This window comes from Alexandromys fortis, unplaced genomic scaffold (genome assembly GCF_014885135.2).
Source record: "Alexandromys fortis isolate MF-2015 unplaced genomic scaffold, M_Fortis_MF-2015_v1.1 scaffold_71, whole genome shotgun sequence".
Lineage (NCBI taxonomy): Eukaryota > Metazoa > Chordata > Mammalia > Rodentia > Cricetidae > Alexandromys > Alexandromys fortis.
In genome coordinates this window covers 3,351,452-3,374,724 of record NW_026067954.1, presented here as the reverse complement: position 1 = coordinate 3,374,724, position 23,273 = coordinate 3,351,452, and the positions used below count along the sequence as shown (strand labels likewise).

The following is a 23,273-nucleotide window of genomic DNA, read 5'->3' as shown; positions in this document are numbered from 1 at the left end:
GACTGTGAGACTACAGTCAAAGGAACCTGTGCGTGGGAACGCTGTATCCGGCAGCTATAGACTGATGACCACCTTGTCACTTAGGTGTCTAAGCTGGTCTAGGGCACAGCATGGGGATGAGCTTATCCTGGGCACAGTCTGTTAGACCAAGAATGTATCGTACACTGTCAGCCTGTCTTGTCACTTTCAAAGCCTGCTGTGGGTCTAAAATGAAAGAAAAGGGAAGGGTGGTTTGGATGCTTGTCCGCTGAGCAACCTGGGGGTGTGGAAAGCAAGCATCTCAGGAATCCAGCTGACTCCAGGCTCTGAGTTCCACGTGTCATGTCCCAGCTCTGGGCTGTGTTTCATCACCTGGAACCTGAGGAGCTCTGCTGCAGCTTGCTGGCTCCCAGCCTAGAAGAGAAAATGCCAACCCCAGATTCAGGGAGAGATCCGGACTCAAAGGAATAGGCTGAGAGTGATGGAGGACCCCAGATACCCTCTTCTGGCCTTGACCTTGGTATTTTTACACACACACACACACACACACACCACCACCACCACCACCACCACTACCACCACCACACCACACACACATCACACTTTTTTTTTTTTAAATCAAAAGACCAAGCCCCAAACACTTTCTTTACAAGACAGATGGTACACATAGACCACTTTATGGTCTATGGAAGAGTTGAGTCTTTCTATCCTCCCTGAAGGACGTCTGTGTAGTACATAAGACCTTCTGTCCCATATTGCTCCTTTAGCCGTCTGAGTCCTTGGCCACCCCAGCTCAACCTGAATGTCCACTGATTCATTGGCTTATGCTGTAGAGTTAGTCTCTGTGATGTTACAAATATGGAGGACTGCAATCAGGATCCCGGATTATTACCTGTCCTGTCTAGCAAGGCAGGGTGCTCTAGGAGTTCCAGCCGTAAAATGGACGCTGCACACCTGTTCTGCCTGCAGGAGCAGGGTTATAAGAGCTCACTGATCCAGCCGTAATAGGCTGTGAAGCCCCCAGGAAGGCCTAAGGCCTGAACTGCCTCCAGGGATCTGACCACCTGACGGCAGTTTACTCTGTCACCTGTGCAGGCCCCAAGCCTTGACTTGGATCTGGTTCCAAAGCACCCTAGCCTTCAATGGGATCCTGCAGCTCGTGGCTGCTGAGCAAAGGACAAAGTGGGAATTGAGTAACACGCTGGAATAGTCACATTTTGGAGCCATTTCTGTATGGGTTTCTGTACTAACTCAGCCTATTATAAACCAGGTTACCTTTGGCCAGCCCCTGTCTGCCTCAGTAACCTCATTTGTACCACAGGGACAAAATGGTGTCTGCATCATGACGTCTTACAGATTCAATTACTGTCACATGGTGTCTGGCCTAAGGTAAATGCTTTGTAAATTAGTGTTTATTACTGTCCACATTATAGGAGCATTTATGAGTTTATTTGAAGATAAGTATAGTCTTAGAGGAGAAATGGCTTGGAAATCGTTTCCAAGGACACGGTATTGAGGACTTGCTTTCAAAGGCCAGCTGTGGGAGTGGGAGTAACAGAGGTAGCCGTGACAGTGCTGGCCCTGGGCCTAGAGGCCAGTTCGGGAACCCAGGATCCAAAGTTCTTAATGCTCCATTTCCTCAGGGCTCATGGAGAATTCACGGAGCACTCTGACAACACTGGGGATGGATTGGGTTCAGGATGCCCACGGTTGTCCAGTGGGCCCGGGTGTTGTATAGGATACATAAAGGCTACCCGGAAGGGGAGAGGCCTGCCTCCAGCTGAGCTGTCTGAGCTACTTCTTCTGTACTGGGTCACCTGTCTCTGCTCCTCAGCAACCCTGTGGAGAAAGAGCATCAGTGTCCTGCAGGCTGCTTTCTGCTTTCCAGCTCTTGGAGGCCAAGGGAGGGATACACTGGGTTCTGGTTTCTCTAGAACCAGCTACAAGGCCACCATGCCTGCCGCCATTCTTGACACTTCCCCAAATGGCAATGGGCTCTTTTCCTTCTGGGAACAGGAAGCCCTAATAAATTCTCCTTCTAGAAGTTTCCAAGGTCATGGCGTCTTATTACTGCAGAGAAAAGTGTGAGGGCCAGAAGGCCCTGTGAGCCACTGAATAGCTGTGTTGAGGCCACTGTGGGCTGAGGGCCAGCTGGCTTTCAAAAGGACAGCGTGAGGAGGAGAGGGAAAGGGACCCTGTCTCAGGTCCGCCTTCCAGTTGCCTCTTGATGCTGAAGACTGACTGGCTCTGTAGCTCCACTGAAACCCAGGCGGTGTAGAACCACCACTCCTGCTGGGCTGTGGTTCAAGAAGATGCTCCAGAGACAAAGAGAACTGCCCGGGGGCTGTGGTTACCCCAAGAGGGACACTGGAGAGGCAGTGTTACCTGAGGAGGGCCTGGGTGCCAGGGCCACTGCATTTGGAGCTTTCTGGCCTGAACTGGGAGTGCCCTGCTGGGTTCACAACAGGACACATTTGGTGTCCCTTCTCCTATCCAGTGTGCTCCAAGATAGTCTTTTTTTTTCCTCAGACAATTAAGTCCAGAGGCCTTTGAAGAAAACCAGTAATGGGGCCCAGCTACCTACCTGGAGTGCAGAGATGAGAGAAACTAGGTCCCCTTGAATCTGTGCAGCATAGGAGAACTGAAGGCACCCCATATTTGTAACCCAGGAGAGGATCAGACTTAAGGCCCAGACAGAGCGTGGGGAGTTTAAGACGGTGAGACATTAGGGAGGAGAGCTCACTGGCAGCAGTAGCCAGTGGCCACGTAAAGCTTCGTGGAGAAGGTATGCCTGGAAACAGGCCCCGGAAACAGGGGTGTAATCCAAAGAGGTGGAGGGGGGCGAGAGTGCAGAAGCAGAGAGGGAGGAAAAGGGTGATTGTGGGGTCCAGTGGTAAACGAGGGCTTGCTGTGTCCCTGGGTGTGCTGAGCCCTTGTCTCATGCATCTCCTTACTTCGTCTGCATCTCCTAGTGAGGTATATGTTCATCAGCATTCTTTACAGATGAGGAGGCCAGCTAGGGACAGCCCAGAGTTGTGTGGCAGACACTGGGCTAACAAGTGCTTGTATTCCCCCGACTTGAGAGCAGAGGCAGCAAGGAAGCCACCTGACTCCAGCCAAGGATGTAGTTGAATTGTCTGGCTAGTGACCCTGAAGAACTTTGGTCCATTTTACCTGACATCCATGTCCCCAGGCACCAGTGGGGTAGTGTTCAACAAGTGTTCAGGACACTTTAGTTGTAATAGATTGTCTTGAGGAGGCTCTAGAATGTTATAGGAAGAGGTCAAGTCCTGGATTGGGAGGAGGGTATTGGACAGGAGGATCCCAGCATCCTGTCTTTGACTTTCTAGGAGCTTGTGGGAACTGGGGAGAACTGGAGCCCAGTGGCCATGGGCAGGAGCACCGAGGAGGCTGGTGCTGAAGGCATGTGCTAGGGTTTGTGTGCGTGAGTGTGTGTGTGTATGAGTGTGTATGTGTACATGAGTGAAAATGTGAGTGTGTGTGTATATGAGTGTGTGTATGTGTGTAGCCTGGGCTTGGGTTGGAGACAGGTATAGAATGCCACAGAACCTCAAGGGTCTTGCTGTCTTGTCAAGGCAAGATAAAGACCCATAAATATTTTAAGAACAGCCAAGGGTTGAGTAACAGGAGATGGGGAGGATAAGAAGGTGTCGGAGGCAGGGTGTGCTTGGAGCCAAGGGAGGTGGTCAGTGTCAGGTCCAAGTGGAGGCCCCTGTGGTCCTTGAGACCTTGAAGGTGAACCTGTACAGTAAGGATGCCCAGAAGTAATGCGGAAGTTGCACCTACAGAACCCACCTGTGTGCCCTTCCCCTTCTCCCATCCCTTCCCTGGTTGTCCTGGGCCCAGTTGCTGCTCTGCTGCTTCTCACTCGGAGGCCTGGATGGCAAGGTCGACGTGACGACAGATCACTCAGTATCTCTGCTGGGTCCTCTCTACCTAGGCATTCCAGGATCGCTGGCAGCTGCACAGGCCAGCTCTCCTCAGAAGCCACAGCTCCTGCCTCCTGTTGCCTATGCTCTGCCTTTGCACAGGAATCAGCCCTGCTCCAAGTCACCCTGCTCTCAGAATGGAGCAGTAAGCCAAAGGGACCCTGTCCAGACTTGGCTCACGGAGTAACGCAGGGTAGTTTCCCACTGAGTACCCCCAGCCTATCATTCCCACTCAGTGTTAATGATGGTAACTTGGGGATCCCAAAGGCTGACGGTCACCAGGAGTGGAGGAACTGACGCCACTGGGTGAATTGTTGAGTGGCCTGTGCCTGTACTGTCTGTGTCTAGAGGTATCTGCGCATCCTCCAGCAAGCTCTTTTGCCTGCACGTTTCGATACCTTCATCAGCATAGGATTAGGCGGGATTCTCAGAGTGCCACTGAAGCTGTGCAACCTGGATTTTAGAAACAATGGTGCGGAGACAGTGCCCAGGGTCGTCCCCTACCTCTTCAGAGATAGGCGCCTCAGCTTATTAGGTCCTACTGTGTGCCAGCTCTCCCTGAGTCCAGCGTGGACTATCAAGAGGGGAGCTCAACATCTTGCAGGGTGCTGCCTATGTAGCCACAAGGTCAGGGTGGAGCCTCCCACTGTCCTGCCATGCCACCGCTGAGTGGGTATCTGAGTAAGAGTAGTTGTGATGGGAGGGATTCTCTGATCTTGGCTAGTCCTGAGAGCTGGCAAGAAATGTAGACTCTCACAAGGCTTGTTGGTGCATGCCCATAATCCCAACATTTGGGAGGCAGAGGCAAGAGGATCAGGGGTTTAAGATCAGCCTGGGGTATGCAGTCAGACAGTTCCAAGGGAAAATAATCCCAGCATTTGGGGTCCAGCTCCAGCCTACCCAGTCAGAATCTGTATTAACAAGATATTGGGGACTCTGAATTTTGGGAGTTAACCACACCTGACTGCTGGGCATCATCACTTTTGGTCCTGCCCCTCCCCCCAAAAGAAATGCTTCATCATGGACAATTGAAATGAAAGTGCTTCTTTGACTGCACGGTGCATGCAAATGCGGGTGTGGTCCGTTCAGCTTTAATTCACACGTCCTCTGATGCCGTGGTTATGGTTCGGGACATTTGTGTTCTCACAGACCAGCATTCAGAATAACGCCCTATCCGGTGTTAGAGCGAGAAAGGGTTAAAGTAGAGTTGTGAAGTAGGGGATTGCATCCCCACTCAGAGGGTGATGGACGTCCTACCTCCTGCAGCAGCGAGTGTTGCTGATTTCCAGCTCACACCCCCACTGCTGCATGTTTCTGAACTTTGCCACTTCCCAGGGGTTGGGAACCTGAAGTTTCTATTCACACAGGCCTCCCCTGAACCAGCCTGTGTTCCTCTGGCACACACGACTATATCAAGTCATCAAGCCAACACCGACTGTAGCAACCAGACAATAGGAATGAAGAATAGATTGCCAGGGAACTGATATTTTCTGCAGAGTCATCTGTGAGGGGTTGGAGCACAGGCCAGATGAGATGGGGGCCTGGCAGGGAAAAGGTTCCCATGGCTTCTTCTGGACAGCTATGGGCATCTTCCCTCTCAGACAGCCCAGCCTTTCCCTTCCCACAGGCTCTCTCTATATATAACCCTGGCCCAGGTCTACCTGGCAAGTGATAAAGGAAAAGTTGTCCCAACTGTGTGTTCTGGGTGAAGCTGTTCTAGCTAGCCCTGTGGGTAGGGGGATCTAGGAACTAGCATGTAATGGACAGCAGCCAGCACACATATGACAGGGAACCCAGGGGTATGGTGCTATGTGGTACCAGGCTTCATAGGAAATGATGTGGGGGAAAATGGGATGAAGTCTTGGGTAGATGTGATGATTGACATTAGCAAAAATAAAACAGCAAGCCCATGTTGGGTCCTCTGCCCTTAAAGCTCAGATGTTGCCCTCATACAGAGTCGATATCCTGCTGGGATCAGGCAGAGTGGAGAGCTCTGACTTCTGAGCCTGGGAGCATCAAACAATCCCCCTATTCACTTCTAGGGTCCCTTGCAGCTTCCCTGTGTTCCAAGGTGGTTGAGTCCTTTGTTGTTGCCCAAAGCCAAAAACTGAGCCAGGAAAGCAGACTTTGAGACTTCCCAGCTTCCTGTGTGAGGTTCAGCAGCTGTGCTGGGTGGGTTAGGGAATGAGGTTGAGGAAGTTAGGGGGCTAAAATGATGGATTCCCGGGGGCTGGAATGACAAGTTTCCCAGCATCTAGCCTGGCTTGCAGGTCACCCAGCTCATCCTTGAACGGGGAAGGGAGGGGGAATGCCTCTAATGCCTGTCTGCTCTTAAAAGGATTGGCTAAATTTACAGCACCTAATGCCATTTGTCACTGAGCAGGTGGTGGGTAGGAGGATAATGAAGGGTGGAGACTATCTTATTGTTTCTAGGCCCCCTTTTCCTCTAGACCCTGATAGCCTGAGAGAGACTGCTGTGAGCTTCTGGGCTCAGAGCCAGGTAAGACCAGGAGGAGGAGGAGAGATAGGTACCTCAGCAGGCACCCCTGCGCTTTGTGTGCTTTCTGTGGAAGCAGCAAACAACTGTGGGCCAAACAATAAAGGGCTGGGTTGTGAGAGTCTGGGGATGAGGACAACAGTATAGGGAGGGTGTCTTTCCATCAGAGAACGGGTGTTTTACTTTCTGATCTTAAAATAAGCAGGCAGGCACTGAGGGGCTGTAGCGCAGCATGAGCGTGGCCTAGCTGGAAGGAGGTCTCAGAACACAACCAGACAGACATAGATGTGCCCCATGCCCTGGTCGTGCATGTCTGCAGCCTCAGGGTACCACCCTCCGCTTTGGTGCCCTTTACAACAAAATGCAGCTTCAGCGCTTTTCCTCCTGGCCTTTTGGTCCTCCTCATTCATCACCTGGCAAGGAATAGGGAGGGGCAGGGCAAGGTCCCAGGGAATCACTGCAGAGGCCAGCTCCTGGGATGGGCATCCCACTTGAGTGACTGAGTCAGGTGCACACCCTTGTCTCTCCTTTCCTTGCTGGCCTTGGTCCCAACCTCTGTGTTCGCTCTCACTGTGAAGGCCAGAAGCCTCCTCTGCGGCTCCCAGCTCAGCCAGCTGCGTGAGGTTTTCCCATCTCCCCTCACTGTGACTTAGAAGGGAAAGCATTGAAAGAAGCATGTGTGGTGGAGGCAGCACCCCTTATTGACTTATAGATGTGGGGGACCTATAGGTGCGTGCCCCCAAAGAATTGAACACAGCATAGCAAACAGATATTCCCACACCCATGTTCATAGCGGATTCTCCACAGCCAGATGCGAGCACAGCCTGCATGCCAGTGAACGGGTGAGCGGATGGCCAGTGACATGCTATTGTAATACAACATCTCATCAGCAGCCATAAAAGTGCATGCGGTTCTGCTGTGTGACAGCATGGATGGACCTTGAATGCACTGTGATATAAACTAATCACAAAATTATGACATGACCCCACTTAAACCTAGTCCCCAGAATCAGCAAGTCATAGAGTCAGAAGGAAGGTAGGGTTACCAGGGCCTGGGCCAGGGCAGTGAAGGGCTGATGCGGAGTGAGCCAAGGGGTTCTGTTTGGGATAATGAGAAGTTACGGAAATGGAGATGGGACGTAGTCATAGTTACGTAGCATTGTGAGCATACTTAAAGCTACTGAGGACATGCTTGAAAGAGTGTTTGTGTTTATTTTAAACACAAAGGAGAAGTGGTTGATGGACATAGGAGATTGCCACCTGAGATCAGGGAGAAGGACTTGCCTGGCACCTGCTCGGGGTCCTGTCACTTTGAGTGAGGGTCAGCTTTCCAGGAGTGACTTCGGTAGAAGACCGGCAGATGGCATCTCTGTAAACAGTGTGCCCGAGGAGAGGGAACAGGAGGAGATGCAAGAGAGGGGTTCTGGAGGTCTGATGCTAGCTATAGACAACTGGGGCTCAGTCTGCTCAGGCCCACTGAAGGTCACAAAGCTGCTGCCTTGGAATTGTCCTCTGAGACGAAAAGGCAGGGCTTCCTTCCTGTCCAGGGTGTCCCTGTGAGGTGTTAGATAGATCCTTAACTTCCAGGTCACAGGGATCAGGGGCCAGACAGGCCCTGCAGCTGTCTCCTGTCTGAACAAACCTGAGCAGGTGGTACCTGATGGTAGGTGCTACCAGTTGTGCCTGGAGCGGATCGGACAACAGCAGCCGGAACAGAAGGGAGCCTAGAAGATTATGTGGATATAATATTGTCCAAGAGGGGACAGTCCTTCCCCCTGCCTGGTACCAAGATATTGCAGGATACAAATGAATCACAATGCCTATCCTTGCCTCAGTGAGCCAGGTGGGATCACTGCCATGTCCAGTTTCCTCATGTGACACATGTTCGTGAGCCTCACGAGCCTGGGAAAGCCCAGTGGAGGGGCCACAGGCTGCCGTAGCGGACCGAGCCCACACTCTGTTCTGTGGATTCATGTCAAATCCCTGCCTCCGCTGGCCTCAGTGTCTTTCCCTCCATAGTGGGAACTTGGCATATTCTTGATGATAAAGATAAGCCAATAATATTCCACTAACTTTTCTGGCAACTGGGAGACCCAATTGCTCCTAAGAGTGGAGAGAATTTCCCAAGTGGGGCCTTGTCCTGCCCTCCAGCAGCATCTCACGGAGGCTGTCTGTTCTCTTCTCCCCCAGCCACCCCGGGCCCCTGAGCTGGAGGAATGGAGAACTCCTCAGCGGCGTCAGCCTCCTCCGAGGCAGGAAGCAGCCGCTCCCAAGAGATCGAGGAACTGGAGCGCTTCATTGACAGCTACGTGCTGGAGTACCAGGTGCAGGGGCTGCTGACGGACAAGCCGGAAGGTGATGGGGAGAGCCAGAGGACACAGTCCCACATCTCCCAGGTGAATGCTGGCCTGGGTCCAAGGGCTGGACAAACCCAGAGAGGTGATACCAGAGACCTTAATGTCCTAGCATTTCTCCCTATACTGCTGGGGTGTGGTGGTCCCACCTGACCCAGCATCCCGATCCAGCCAGGAAGCCTTCCCCTAGCTGAGCACCCTTGACCCTTGAACCCATCTCTGGAACCCAAGCAGACTACCTGTTTCTTAATATACAGTTACTAGCCACCCTGCCATGTGCCAAGTACGATTTCTTGACCTCCACAATCTTGCATTCTAGAGCAGCTCTGGAGCTCACAGTTACCAGTAATGCATGTCTTTGGAGAACTGTGACTTGGGACCGTGTCTCAATTCAACTGCAGAGAGTTGTGTTGTTTGTGTCTTCTGTAGCGCTCTACGGGAAGCTATATGTCTATGCGCTTAGATGCACGAGGCGTTCAGAGAGGAAGCTCAGGATGGTCTCAACCCCTGGGTCCATCTGTCTCAGCTTGGCCTTGCAGGGGAGGTGATCTTACTTGGCAGGCTGGGGCTGTGATGTCTTTATCACACACATCTTTGCCCAACACGGTGCATCCCCAATAGATTCTTGCCAGAGTTGCTTCCAGATTTGGTTCTAGCTGCTCATTTGACCTTGGGCAGAGCCCCCAATATCAGAGGTTCAGTTTTCCTATCTGTCAAATGCTTCAGGAATGTCCAGGACAACAAGAGTGACAAGGGCAGGTGCCACCCATACGAGGAGACAAGAAAGGGCCTTCTTTTCTGTCCAGGGTCAGAGTACCAGGGACCTCTCTTGTAGCTGTCCTGTTTCAAGCCTGGGTGGTCAAGTAAATGGTGTACCACTTGGGATCCCTGCCTTAGAGAAGAGCTGAACGCAACTACTTGGCTCACTGCCCAGCAGGGAGAAAAATCTAGTCTCCCAGCTTTTTAGGGAGTCGGAATGAAGCCCAGACCAAGAGTCAACCTAGGAAACCATGAGAAACAGGAGTTCCCTGCCCCATTTCCCGGAGCACTAGGGGAAGAAGATAGTCCTACACTATTTCCTTAGTGTCCTTGATGGTCTAAAACCACGAGCGTGTGAGACCATAATCTGCTCACTACCCAATCAACGCCCAGGGGTGGGTTGGTGCACCAGCCCTCTGAGGGATCTGGGAGATGTTGGGGATTGGGAGTGAGTAGAAGCCCCGCCTTTGTGGAACTTCTGCTCAGGTGCTGGCCACCATCTCAGCTAGGAAGGCCAAAACAAACAGCTCAGGAGCCAGGGCTTATTTGTTGATTTATTTATTTACTTTGTTTTTGCTTTGTTTTTTGAAGCAAAGTTGGAAGGTTTTATTTTGGAGGTTTTTGTTGTTGTTTTGTTTTATTTTTTTTCTTTACCTCAGATATTCTAACAGATTTAAGCACAGCATTGAGGGACCTAGAGAGTGACAAACCCAATGCATTGGGTGGGTACTTCTCAAGAGAGCTGCTATTTTGCAGTATTAAAGAATGGTCAAGGTGAGGTCGGTGAAAGATGAGGAAGGAGGCCAGATGGTGGGTAAAGAGCTTGTGGACTGAAGGAGCCATGCATGCCAAAGCTGGGGCCAGAAGAGGAGCCAAGACCTACCCAGGGGGTTGAATGCTGGAGGAGGGGAGGAGCCTCAGGCTGACAATGTAGAGAGAAGGGGACCATGTGGACAGGAGGTGCAGGGCTGATTCTGGCTCAGGAACACCTGGATAGATGCACGAAGAGGAGGAACCAGCGAGAACTGACCAGAAGAAAGCCGTGGTGGATGTGAGGGAAAAGCCAGCACCGAGGTTCATAGCTTGGGACACTGGTGCATTGCCAGGCTCTCTAAAAGCACCCGAAAGGACAACATGGAGGGCGAGGTACCTGCCATCCAGGAGGAATGCCTTGGATGGGACAGTGGGAGCATGACCTGGTGATCTGCAAATGACACAAGATGGTAGGAGTGTGTCATTTGTACCCTTCCATCTAATTTAAGCCACTCTCCTAAACAGTTAGCAATGTCATGACCTGGACCTGAAAGCCAAGGTTTCATCGGTTTGAGCTGTCTGTGGCACTATGTTAGTTACTGTTGCTTTGTTGTGATGAAATCCCTCACGTAAGGGCTTGAGAGATGGCTCAGTGGGTAAAGTGTTTACACACAAGTGTGGGGACCTGAGTTCAAATCCTTAGAACTATGTAAAGCTGGACATGGTAGCAAGTATCTGCAATCCTGGCACTTGTCCAGCTGTGTAGACGGGGAGATGAGAACGTCATCTGAGGTTCACGGGCTGGCTGGCCTGGTATACACGGGGCTAACGAGAAAAGTAGAGAGACTTTGTCTCAGACAAGGTGAAGGGTGAGAACAAACACTTGAGGTTATCTTCTGGTCTCTACACACACACACACACATATACACACACACACATAAACACACACACATACACACATATACATAAACACACACATATACATATGCACATACATATATATACACATATACACACTACCAACACCATACCGTATGTGTGCACATACTCACACATGTGAATATGTACACTCATACATGTAAGTATGTATACACACATACATTCCACACACACACAGAGAAGAAAAACGTACTTTTTTTTTCATTTAGAAGAAAAGTATATCTATTTCACAGTCTCACAGGTTTTGGTCCATCGTGGTGGGAGTGTGTGGAGGAACAGAGAAGTTCACACTGTGGGGGACAGGAAGCGGAGTGGAGTAGTAACAAAAAGTTCCACACCACATGCAGACCTCCTTCCTCCAACCAGGCCCCGCCATCCACAGTTAGTCTGATTAGAATCTGAAGGCATCTATGGACTCTGCGGTTCCTGGTTCCTTTAATTAGAAATGGCCTTGTATACACACCCAGGAGTCTGGCTAATCGCCTGCCTGTTTCTCAATCAAATTGATTTCAAAAAGAAAGAAATGCTGCAGAGATCTGGAAACGTCTAAGCTGATGTCCTTGGCATGCGCCATGCATTGCCTGCCTCTGTGTGGGGCTGGGGCCTGCAGTAGGGCTTCCTTGAAAGGCATTTTCAGCTGAAATATGCTCTTGCAAGGAGAGAATCTGAGGAAGCCAGGGGGCCTCACGTGATTAAGCAACCTGTGGGAACAGGAGAGGCCAGAACAGTTGTAGTTAGACACTTTGAGAAGGAGTCTTACCCCCTGGCCTGCCTGCTGAGGACTGCTGATCTCTCTGTCTCTGTCTCTGTCTCTCTATCTCTGTCTCTGTCTCTGTCTCTCTCTCAGACGGGGGAAAGACTGAGAGACAAACAGAGGGAGAGAGAACACAGAGAGAAACGGAGAAGCAGACAGGTGTAATCAGATTTTACTTGGGTCCACCAGAACACAAATAACAACACGTAGACTTACTATCAATTATGAGAGCTTGGCCGTAGCTTAGACTTGTCTCACTAGCTCTTATAACTCAAATCAACCCATATTTTTATTAGTCTACATTCTACTACGTGGCATTACCTCTCTCCCATTGTGTGAGTCCAACTCGTTCTGCATCTTCATGGCGTTTTGTATACCTTGATTCCTCTTCTACTTCCTCTCTCTGCCCAGAAGTCCCACCTACACCTCCTGTCATTTATCTCTTTATTAAACCAATCACAATTTATCTTCACACAGGGTACAAATATCCCACAGCATGCAGAAGGGGCAGACAGACAGACAACAGAGGGAGGAAAGGAGAGTGGAGGACGAAGAGAGAGAGAGGAGGGAGGGTGAGCTAGTGGAATGTCCACAGGCTGGCCCTGCGCTTTTTCATGCTGCTAGCTCAGATGGACCTGACTCACACTTCGATGCCCGGATCTGTGACAGATCAGGATAGCCAGGCCTCTGACAGGGCTTTAGATGGATGCTAAGGTTTGCAGTCTAGGGAAAACTGCCATTTGTGACATTAGGGTACATCCTTAAACTTTTTGCGTGCTCTGACGTTGGCTGAACGTGTGCGAGCACCTTGCCTGATTCCAGGCTATCTGCTACTGAGGGAAGAAAGACTGGTCCTGAGTCTCTCCCCACGCCCACAAACACCCACGGGAGGGACAGTGGTGGCCAGCTTCACTCGGGGACCATATTAGACCCATCTTTCAGAGACATTTGTTTAAAAAAAATCACTATTGACACAGCTTTGTAGGAAATAGTTCTGCCAATGCACTTTGCCTGTTTCTATTTAATCTGATGACTATTTTAAATGGAATTTTAAAAAACACACAGGCACACAAAGAATGTCTCTGTCTGCCTGTCTGTGGTGATGTTTTGATATTTCTGAGAAAGAAAATATGTTAAGATTTTTGGTAACCTTAGTAAAGTTTAAGGGAGTGGAAAAGAATATTGTTCTTCTATTGGTAGCATACTTTTTTTTAGAATCTGAGCAATGACAGTGAACACTGAGAAAGGAAAGCCTCGTGATGCTTGTACTGTTGTGTTCTCCATCCCTAACCCAGCAACACTAGAAAAGAAAGACAAGTGGATAGGTAGGTAGGTAGGTAGGTAGGTAGGTAGGTAGAAGGAAGAAGGGAGGGAAGGAGGGAGGGAGGGAGGGAGGAGAAAAGAAAGAAGAAAAAGAAAGAAAGAAAGAGAGAAAGAAAGAAAGAAAGAAAGAAAGAAAGGAAGAAAGAAAGGAAGAAAGAAAGAGACAGATAATTAGGCAGTTTTCATTGCTGTGACAGGAAGAGTCTGGAGTTTCTTTTCTGTCATGTTTCAGTCATGATCATCTGGCTTGCTGTTTCTGGGCTATAGCAAGGCAGAACATGGCAGGGAACATGACTTAAAAAAAAAAGCTGCATGCCTCCTGGCAGACAGGAAAAGGAGATAGAGAGCCAAAGAGACTGGAGACAAAATATACCCTTCAAAAATATGGCTCCATTTCCTCCAATCAGGTCCTCCCTCTACACTTTTTCACTGCCTCTCATTTATCCATGTAAATGTGGATGGGTCCATTGGTTGGATCCGCTCCCTGCAATTACTTCTCCAAAGCCTTACTTTGAGAGTAGAGTGGCATCAAACCTTCAACCGTGACCCTCTAGGTAGATGATAGGTAGGTAGATAAGTAGATGGATGGGTGGATGGATGAATGGATGGATGGATGGATGAGTGGATGGATGGATGGATGAATGGATGGATGGATGGATAGATGAGTAGATGGATGGGTGTATGGGTGAGTGGGTGGGTGGATGGATGGATGGATGGATGGATGGATGGATGGATGAGTAGATGCATGGGTGGATAGGTGGGTGGGTGGGTGAGTGTATAGATGGATGGATGGGTAGGTAGACAGGTGGGTGGTGGATGGAATGATAGGTAATAGATGGATGGATAGCTTCCCTCTCTTAGATCTATAGTCTAGGATCACCTGGGAGATGGACCTCAAGGCATGCCTATGATTATCTTTGATTACATCGAATGATACAGGCAAGAGATCTTGACTGTGGGTAGGACCATTCCCTGGACAAGGGATCCTGAACTGAACAAAGTTGACAGAGTGAACCCAGCATCAGTACAAGTTCACTGCTGTGTTCTCCAATGTGATAGGACCAGCTGCTTCCAGCTCTTGTCCCCTGACTCCCCACAGTGACAGACAGTACTCTTGAGCTATAAACCCGGACAGACCCTCTCCTGTGAGATGCTGTCCAAATGTCTTCTCACTACAACAGGAAATGTAATGAAAACAAATGAGTAGCTGTGGATGTTTGAAGTGTCCCAACTCTTCCCTAATACCACATTTAAGATCGCACTCTTTTGCCAACGTTAATGACCTTTTCTCTCACACAAATGTGGCATCCACACGTGGAGGCAAACATATTACACACATAAACTTTAAAAAATAAAAGTCTTTTTAAAAAGACTTCCTGTTCGCTAATGAATTTTAAGTCACCAAAGTTACATCTTACATTTCCTTGGAGCTGGAAAGATGGCTCAGAGATTAAGAGCACTGGCTACTCTCCCAGAGGACCCAGGCTCAATCCCCAGCACCCACTTGGCAACTCACAAACATCTGTATCTCCAGTTCCAAGGGATCCAATGCCCTCTTCCAGCTTCTGCAAGCACCATTCATGCACGCATGCAAAGATAATCATGCAGACAAAATATCCATGGACATAAGATCATCTTTTTAATTAAATAAGTTGTCCTCACTTCATCCTTAGGAGAAGGACTTAGCTTTGTTCTGCATGTGGGAAATGGAGACACAGACTTAGAAAGTAGTCAAAGCAACCTTCCTGGTCCTAAGAGGCCCACCCCTCTCCCACTTTCTTCTTGTTCCCAGCTAGGATGAATAGTGTCAGGTGGTTAATGTATAGAAGAGAATTAGGACTCAGTCTTATTGGCTATTGACCCTTTGTAAGGGGATGCTATGGTGGGAAATGCTTGGCACCTTTGGTGTTGGTAGGTGTGCATTTACAGCCAGCCAAACAGGATCGTAAAGACATTAGAAAACGTTGGTTAACTGGGCCCTACACCAGAGATGCAGCTGAATGAGGAAGAATCTGAGTATTAGCCTATGTGTAGGCCCCTGGTGACTCTGATATCCTAGTAGGGTTAACACCTCAGGTGGGACACAGCTTTCTCCCTTCTCCGAGGCCAGCTGCCTCCGAGTGGGATCTCTTGGGAGGGCAGAGTGTATGGATGTGGCCAATGGCTGGCACATTTAATGAAGGCACAAGTTTCTGATCCACTCTTTCAAACGGGTTCAATTACGAGCTGCAGAGCCTGTAGGCAGCTTCCTGCAGTCCCTTTTGATGCTAGGAGGCAGGCGAACGGCCTGGATTCTGTCTGAATTCCAAGGACTCTAATGAAGAAGCTTGGCAGTGCTAATACGTAGGAGGGGATGAGAGCATCCATCGGCTTCCTGGCTCCTCACGTGTCTCTCCCTCCTGTCTCTCCACGTTCCTCCTGCCATTCCGCGTCTCTATCCACCTGCCCTCCATCCCTGCATTCCCTTGCTATCCCACTTCTGTATTGTTTTTCTACTTTGGGATCCATTTTCTCAGTTGTCTTGGCTCAATGGTGGGTCAGCCATGAAAGGCTCAACAGAGGTGGGTTAATAGACCCATGAGTGACTGAGCATGGGAAATTCATTGCGTGCCTCTTCTTATTTTATTTCTTTTAATTTCATGAGTATTCCCTAACTACATATGCATGTCACAGAAGAGTCAAATATCCATCAGATAGTGATGGCGCACACCTTTAATCCCAGCGCTGGGGAGGCAGGGACAGGCAGACCTGTGAGTATGAGGCTAGCCTGGTCTGCAGAGCTAGTTCCAGCACAGCCAGGGTTATATAGAGAAACTCTAGTCTTGAAAAACAAACAAACAAACAAAAAATTAATAAATATTCCATTTGATACAACCCTTCCACAACTGTGTCTCTGTTGAGTTAACTTCCTTACCCATTTAGATGTCTTCTGATAAACCCACCTATAGAAATAATACTATTTCAAAGTCATACAACGTTCACATTTCCCCCAACCCATGTACCTCAGGATTCTTCCAGGCGCAGGCATCCACTGTGCTGTTACGTGACTGTCCAGTGGTTCACAGTGAGCCCCTGTTTAACCCTTCATTTAATGGTAGGAACCCACTCCACCTGTCAGTGTTCCCCTGGAAATGCAGTGGCTAGTTTGCTTCCTTCCGTACAAATAAAAGAATTTCTTTGGGTAAATGCTGGGAAGTAGAATTAATTTTAGTGACTCTTGGCAAGCTGCTCTCCAAGTGACTCTTCCATCCTTCCTACTGCACCAGTGTGTTGGGACATCCCACCGTTTGATTTTGCACGGTCCATCTTCTAGTGAGGCTGAATACTTTTTAACTCACTTACTAGCCATTTCCCCCAATATGTTAAAATTCGTTTTGGTTTTAAAGCAACAATTAGAAAAACAAAGACCACTGGGAAACCAGGAAAAAAATAATCCACTATCATTTTGTGACAAGGACTGATAATAATTGTGAACTTTTTTGTGTTTACCTTTTACGAAGCTGCTCTGCTAATATACATCAATTTTAGCTTTGTCATTTATTTACCATGATCTCCCACACTTTGTCAGGTGGGGGCTTTTTAGGATAAAGTGTAGTTGTTTACATCTGTTCTTTTTTCTGCTGCCTACTGGTGGCCCAGGAGTACAGTATGACTCAAGCTAGCATGTATTCGTTCAGGCATGGTTGTAGGTTCTGAAACAAAGCGATGCTCAGAAACAGCCATGATCCCTGCTTTGCCAGAGCTTGCTTTCTGGTAGGTAGGATGGGGTAGGGTGATAGGAGGCAGGCATTGGTCATGAGGCAAGAAGGGGTGGAGGCCAGAGCTGTTGGAAGGAGGCCGTGGGAGACCAAGGTTGCTTAGGAACAGGTACTCCATGCAGAGGTAATGACCAAATCAGAGTTCTTGGGTGGGGATATAGACCACATTGAGGCACAGAGCAGAGGTCAGTCTGGCAGGTACAGAGCACAGGAGAGGTGTGACCAGTGAGCTGGGTGGGTATCAGGGTCTCCTTAAAGGCCTGGAGAAAACTCTGTCATTTTGAGAGACAGTGGAGGGTCCCAGCACATAAAACCCTGTGTGTAGTACTGATTCCTCTAGCTTAAGAATCCTTGAGTCAGGTGACCTTGTGTGTGTGTGTGTGTGTGTATACATACTTAAAAACATATATATATATATATATACATATATATAAAATTTTGAAATAATTTTTAAAATACAAAATACTGATAATAGTATAAAGAATTCATGCATGTTCTTCACCCTATGTTTAGATTTGTATTGAGTTGACAAAACTAGCCAGCACAGATGTCAAAAGGCTAATTAATGTTTGTTTTGTTTGTTTTTCTTTGAAGCTCAAACTCAGGATCCTCCTGCCTCAGCTTCTCTCAGGGGTATTACAATCATGGGCCCTGTCTTATATTTTTATTATCAATAAGTAATAATATTTTGAATATGTCAGACATATTGCTTAACTTAATTTTAAAAAAGCTGGCGTGGGAACTACAGTTGAGGCTGTGGCTTTATCTTTGTGCCTTTCATTCCATGTCCTTGGAGTTTACTTGAACTTGGCTCTAGCATCAGTGTCACAGTGAAAGGTCTTTCCTGCCCTGGGCATACTGTCCTCAGCCACAGTGTGCCTGCACTGGCCTGGAGCCCTCCCTACCCAGCTCTGGCTGGGGACATACTCTTTTTGCTGTGCAAGCCACTAGGAGTAGGCTAAGGTGCGTGTGAGGCCAAACCAGAGAGGTTGACTAAAGTCTAACACTACCTCGAAGCTGGCCCGCACTTGGCAGAGGGCTGCCATCCTGCTTTGGTGTATCTGTGCAATGGCCAGCTTCACAGAGTTGCCCAGCATTGTCCTGGTCATTAAATGGGTAACAGCATGGGAGAGAGCCCATGGATTCCAGAAGCTTCCAGTGCAGCTCGTGGGAGTTGGTCAAAATGCTAATCCTGGGCCGTAGCCCCAGAGTCTCTGGGTCACCAATAGAGAGTGAAGCCCAGGGTCCTCCATATGGTTAACTTTGGGGACTCCTGTGTAGGTGGTAGTCGGCCACACGTTGGGACATTCCTCTGCTAGTCTTCTGAGACATGTCTGCAGGTTCTCCATGATACCAGATAATAGTTGTTGGCTGAGGTTTCTGTCCTGCCTGGTTCCTGCAGTCGTTAAGTCCCAAAGAAATCACACAGAGGTCTATATTAATTATAAACTGATTGGCCCAGTAGCTCAGGCTTTTTATTAATTAATTCTTATAACTTACATCCACCCATAATTCTTGTCTGTGTTAGCCACATGGCTTGGTACCTTTTTCAGTGAGGCAGTCCATATCTTGCTTGCTCTGTGTCTGGCTTCTCCTCTGTCTGGGTGAGGACTGCAGACTGAAACTTCCCTCTTCCCAGAATTCTCGTTGCCCTGCCTCCACTTCCTGCCTGATCGCCCCGCCTATACTTCCTGCCTGGCTACTGGCCAATTAGCGCTTATTTAAAATACAAGTGACAGGGTACAGACCAGTGTCCCACAGCTCATAGTCATTTGGAGCTAGGTGTATAGAGCTACACACACTTGCTGCCTTCCAGCTCCAACCGTGTCCCTTAGCATGATACACAGCCAGCATGGCTGGAGCCTGCCCAGATGGTCAGGGGTGATACTGGTTGTCCAAAATAACTAGGTGTCATGTTTGGTTGACTTTAGGTGAACTTAGGGCTTCCCCAGCCATATACCCAGGGGCCACCTTGGACTAGGGATGGGTCGGGTTTCCTGATGAGCCTGCTGGGAGGCAGAGTGAGGGTGAGCACGAGCCCTGCTGTCACTAACCCCTCCTTTCTGCCTGCAGTGGACTTCTGACTGCAGAGAGCAGCTGGATGGTGGCTGTTCCTTCTCCAGAGGGCGAGCCCCGCCACAGCAGGTAGGGAACCAGCTCTGTCCTCCATCTGGAAGCTGTCACGTGTCTTGCTTTTCTGGGACTCTGGGGCTGGCCCTTGGGTGACTCCTAAATGATGGGGATCAGGGAAGCACGCAGAAGTGTGAGAGCCAGTAAGGTACAGGACCTCTAGGACGCCTTCCTTAATTCCTTTGTCACCTTGGAGTGCCCCGCCAGCCTCACGTGGATTCTGAAGACTGCTCTTCTGTTTTTTGCTTTTATGTAATGCTACATCTGGCAGCAGCCTAGATGCCCACTGAGAGGAGGGTGGTGGGATGCTCTGTGGTGTCCTTTGTGGAATATTGTATGACGTCAAGTGAGCAAACGAGTCTGGGTGCTGACATTGATGGACCCACTAGCACTGGGACTCGGGGTTTTGAAGCTGACTGGGTGCTTTGGAAATCCCTTTTCTGGGTCTACGAAGACCTGGGAGTGGAGCGTGTGGAGGAGTTCAGAGGTCTGGATGCCCCCGTCCACAGATGTTCTGGGGTAGGGGGCGTTCTCCCACCCAGGCATCCTGGCACTTTAAGGGCCTGTTATATGCCCAGGAGTCCTGAGGGGCTATATGGCCAGGAGAAGAAGGCAGCTGCTCCTGGGGTGCTGTCCTGGTGATATGGGTGTGCCACCTTTCCAGCTGCTCTCACTGATAAAAACCATGTGGTTAGGATCTGAAGAAATCACTCTCCCCAGCTAAGCCCTACAGAGTTGGCTTTTCCCACCTTAAATTCCACCTCTTGATCCTACAGTTGCTTTAGGGACACATTGCCTTGCTCACTGGCTTGGGTGTGGTCCTACCTTAGTCCCTTGTGGTGGTCACAATTAACCCATTACTGGGATGAGCACCTACTTAGCATGGGCAAGGCACTAGCCTCCACCCCAGCGCTGCAGGGATAAAAAGCAAAGCAAATCCCCACCCCCTCGTCTCTATTCTATTCCAAAGAAAGATGCTTAGTGTCCTCAGCTCAGTTCTGGATCATTCCAGAAAGAACTCCAGGTCTTTGCTGCCCCAGGTTTAGGGGAGACGACTGTCTTCATAGTTCATTCTCATAGCATTTGTGTAATTGTTTCCACTTTAGTTACGGTTTCTATTGCTGTGATAATGTCTAAAAGTAACTTGGTCAGGAAGGGTTTTTACTTCTACCCTTCTGGATGCAGACCACTGAGGGATGTCAGGGCAGGAACTCAAGCAGGGCAGGAACCTGGAGGTAGGAACCAAAACAGAAGTCATAGAGAAATGATCTTCCTTGGCTTGCTCAGCCTACTTTCTTATAACAACTCAGGATCATATGCCCAGGCACCACCCAGAGTAGGCGGGCCCTCCCACATCAACCATTAATCAAGAAAATGCCCAACATACTTGCCTATAGTCCAGTCTTATAAAGGCATATTCTCAGTTGAGAGTCTGTCTTCCCAAATGATTAGCTGATGTCAAGTTGACAGGAAACTAATTAACAGTTTCCTCTTTTAATTTTTTTGTTAATTGTGCAGAGTATTTGATCTCATTATGGCTTTCCTATACATGTGTATTAAACTGCAGAGACATGGCTCTGTGACAGGTTGGGGGCAGGAGCCTAGATTCTGGTTTTTGTTCTGCTACTTGGTAGCCAATTTCTTCCCCAGATAAAACCAGAAGCTTCTGGGTGGCCTCTGAGGGTCCTTCAGGCACTCCTATCCCATTTGCAGAGGAGCAGACTGGGAAACAAGGAGAAGGGGGGTTTGAACAAGCTGAACTGTGCGCCTTGCACCCTGGTATCTCGTCTGCCCAGTACCAACAGGGTACTTCTGCCTGCCCTGTTGCAGCTCATGTACTTCCAAGGGCATCTCTGCCTCCTGTCTCCTCGCCAGGAGTCTTGTTTTCCTTCCTGAAGCATTCACCTTAGCCCATGCCTTACAGCTCAGTGGCTCTGTCTGTTGTCCTCCCCGACTCTTCCAACAGATTCAGGCTTGGATGTGGCTCCAAACGGGGGCGCCGGTGGGGGGGGGGGGCTGCTAGACAACACAAACTGCATGTTTCTTGATCAGTAGTTGTCTGGTTCTAGAAGTTTCCAGGGTAGGATCCTTCATTCTCTCTTGTTATCACTTTTTCCCAAGCCCCCTCTCCCTGCCCTCCTACTGTCCGTCCAGGCAGGATCTCCAGAGGTTGAGCAAGGGCCCTTCCTCCACCCCCTCATCATCCCCCACCCTAGGCCCCTCTGAGCTGTTCTGCTCCACCGTTTCTCCACCTACAGTAGGCAAAGGGGTTGGACTAGGCAATGTGGTGGCACCGGTGGGGCTTATGGAATGGCTGTCCCCCAGCAGGGTTATGTGTGGCTCTTCACTGCCTGGCCACCTTGCATACTGTGAGGTCCAGCTGACCGCAGGGAGGGACTGGGCAGTCTCCCAGCGCGAGCAGCTTTCTTCAGAATGAAATCTAACTGAGAAGATTAATAGAGAATCTATTAATTAATAGAAATCTAATAGAGAAGAGACTGAGATGCTTTCTTGGCTGGTGTAACTGAGCCAGAGGTTCACTGTGGGGCAGGAACCTTAGACTGGAGGTGACATTCTGAACACTAGCCCATCTTCTTCTCTGACATAGCTCGCGGTAAACAGCAGCAACATTGCTACCACCTGACCTGTGGCCCCTTCTGGTCGTCTCAGAAGGAGGAAGTACAGGAGAGGCTGGGGTGTACCCGCACACAATGAGTAACCACATGGCCCTACACCTTGAAGTTGGGGTGAGGTCTTGCAGTGACTGTGTTGGATTGTGGAGAAGGCTTGGCTTGCCGGCACTGGGGTTGGAGCATACATGGTGCCGTGAAAACTGCTCAGAGCCAAGGCAGTAGAGTCAAGGGTCTGGGGTGAGGCCCTGGATTGAACTGATGCTGCGTTTCCTCCTTCAGGGACCCTGGAAAAGGCCAAGTCCCAGGTGGAAATGAGCTTGGAGCTCAGATACACATCTGTGGGGCGGTAGGGACTTGGGTGTGCTATACAAAGCCATGGGAAGAGCACCTCCTGACAGAAGGCTGAGGTGGCACCAAGTGCCACACTACCCAACATGGGGAGGCAAGAGTGGCTGGCAGCATCGTGTGTCAGCAGCAAAAGGCTTAATGTGCTGAGTTGGGAATTGGGTAACACAGGGCAGCAGATGCAGGATGGAAGGCAGTCTCTCCTTCCGCTAGCCCAGGAGAGTATTGGGGAGCAGTCTAACAGTTCCACAAGGTCAGGCTGGCTCCAGACTCCTCTCGATTGACCTGCCGTGCTTGGGTGTGGTTTTCTTCCATGACCCATGGCCTCTCCTGCCATCTCTGTGTCCCATTGGTGTGAGTGACACCCTGGGTCTGATCCCTAGGATCCTGACTCTCCTCCTGGAGCAGACTTCCTCTGAGGACCTCTGGAGAGCGCCGCAGGAAAGCCCCCGGTAGCTGGCCTGTGGCTGCCCTGCTCGGCCTTGGCCTGCTTGCAGGCCTTGGTTGAGGAGGATCAGGGAACTGCCTGCTCAAGAGTACATCACTAGACATGAGCATTCTACTCCCGTTAGCGCATCCGAATTCCTTTTTACGGTACTCTGCTATCTAGACAGACACCTTCACACTGATTCATGTCACAGTCAAGCTGTTTGCTATACCCACATTCCCCCTCAGCCAAGTAACCCCAAGGAAGGGCATGCCAACTGACTCACATCTCAGTTCCCCTGGCATGGGCCTTACATGCACTGGGCTCAGTAACAGTGCTGAACCTGCCTCGAACTGGCCAAGTCTCAAGCCATGCAGGCGTTCCCTAGCAGGCCCTTTTCCTTAGGCCTCGCAGGATCTGTGAGCTTTCTGGGGTCAGAAAGGCAGGGTTGCTCTCAAAACCTACATCCGTTTATTTGACAGTGACTCTTAAAAGCAAGCTGCCCCTCTGACTGCCACACCTAGGCCACTGACACTAGGCATGCAGAGGTCATCAGCAGGGGGTGAGGATGGAGCAGGTGGAGTGGTCCTGCCTTCTACCCAGGAGGCTAATGTGGCATTGCCTGATTCCAAACTAGAGGCCCGGGGGTGGGTGGGACCATGGGGATCAGCCA

General features: G+C 49.7%; 1 protein-coding gene across 4 annotated transcripts in view; it reads left to right on the top strand.

The window, feature by feature from the left end:
• The window catches only part of Ctif (cap binding complex dependent translation initiation factor), a 241,271-nt gene that overhangs the window by 47,367 nt on the left and 170,631 nt on the right, over nucleotides 1–23,273 (top strand). For 3 of the 4 annotated variants that reach the window (XM_050151593.1, XM_050151595.1, XM_050151594.1), the window contains exons 2-3: nucleotides 8,616–8,821; nucleotides 19,139–19,210. In XM_050151593.1, the coding sequence (XP_050007550.1) occupies nucleotides 8,642–8,821; nucleotides 19,139–19,210 (252 nt within the window). In that variant the 5' untranslated portion in view covers nucleotides 8,616–8,641. The remainder of the gene's footprint in view (nucleotides 1–8,615; nucleotides 8,822–19,138; nucleotides 19,211–23,273) is intronic. The other variant, XM_050151596.1, reaches the window with a different exon arrangement.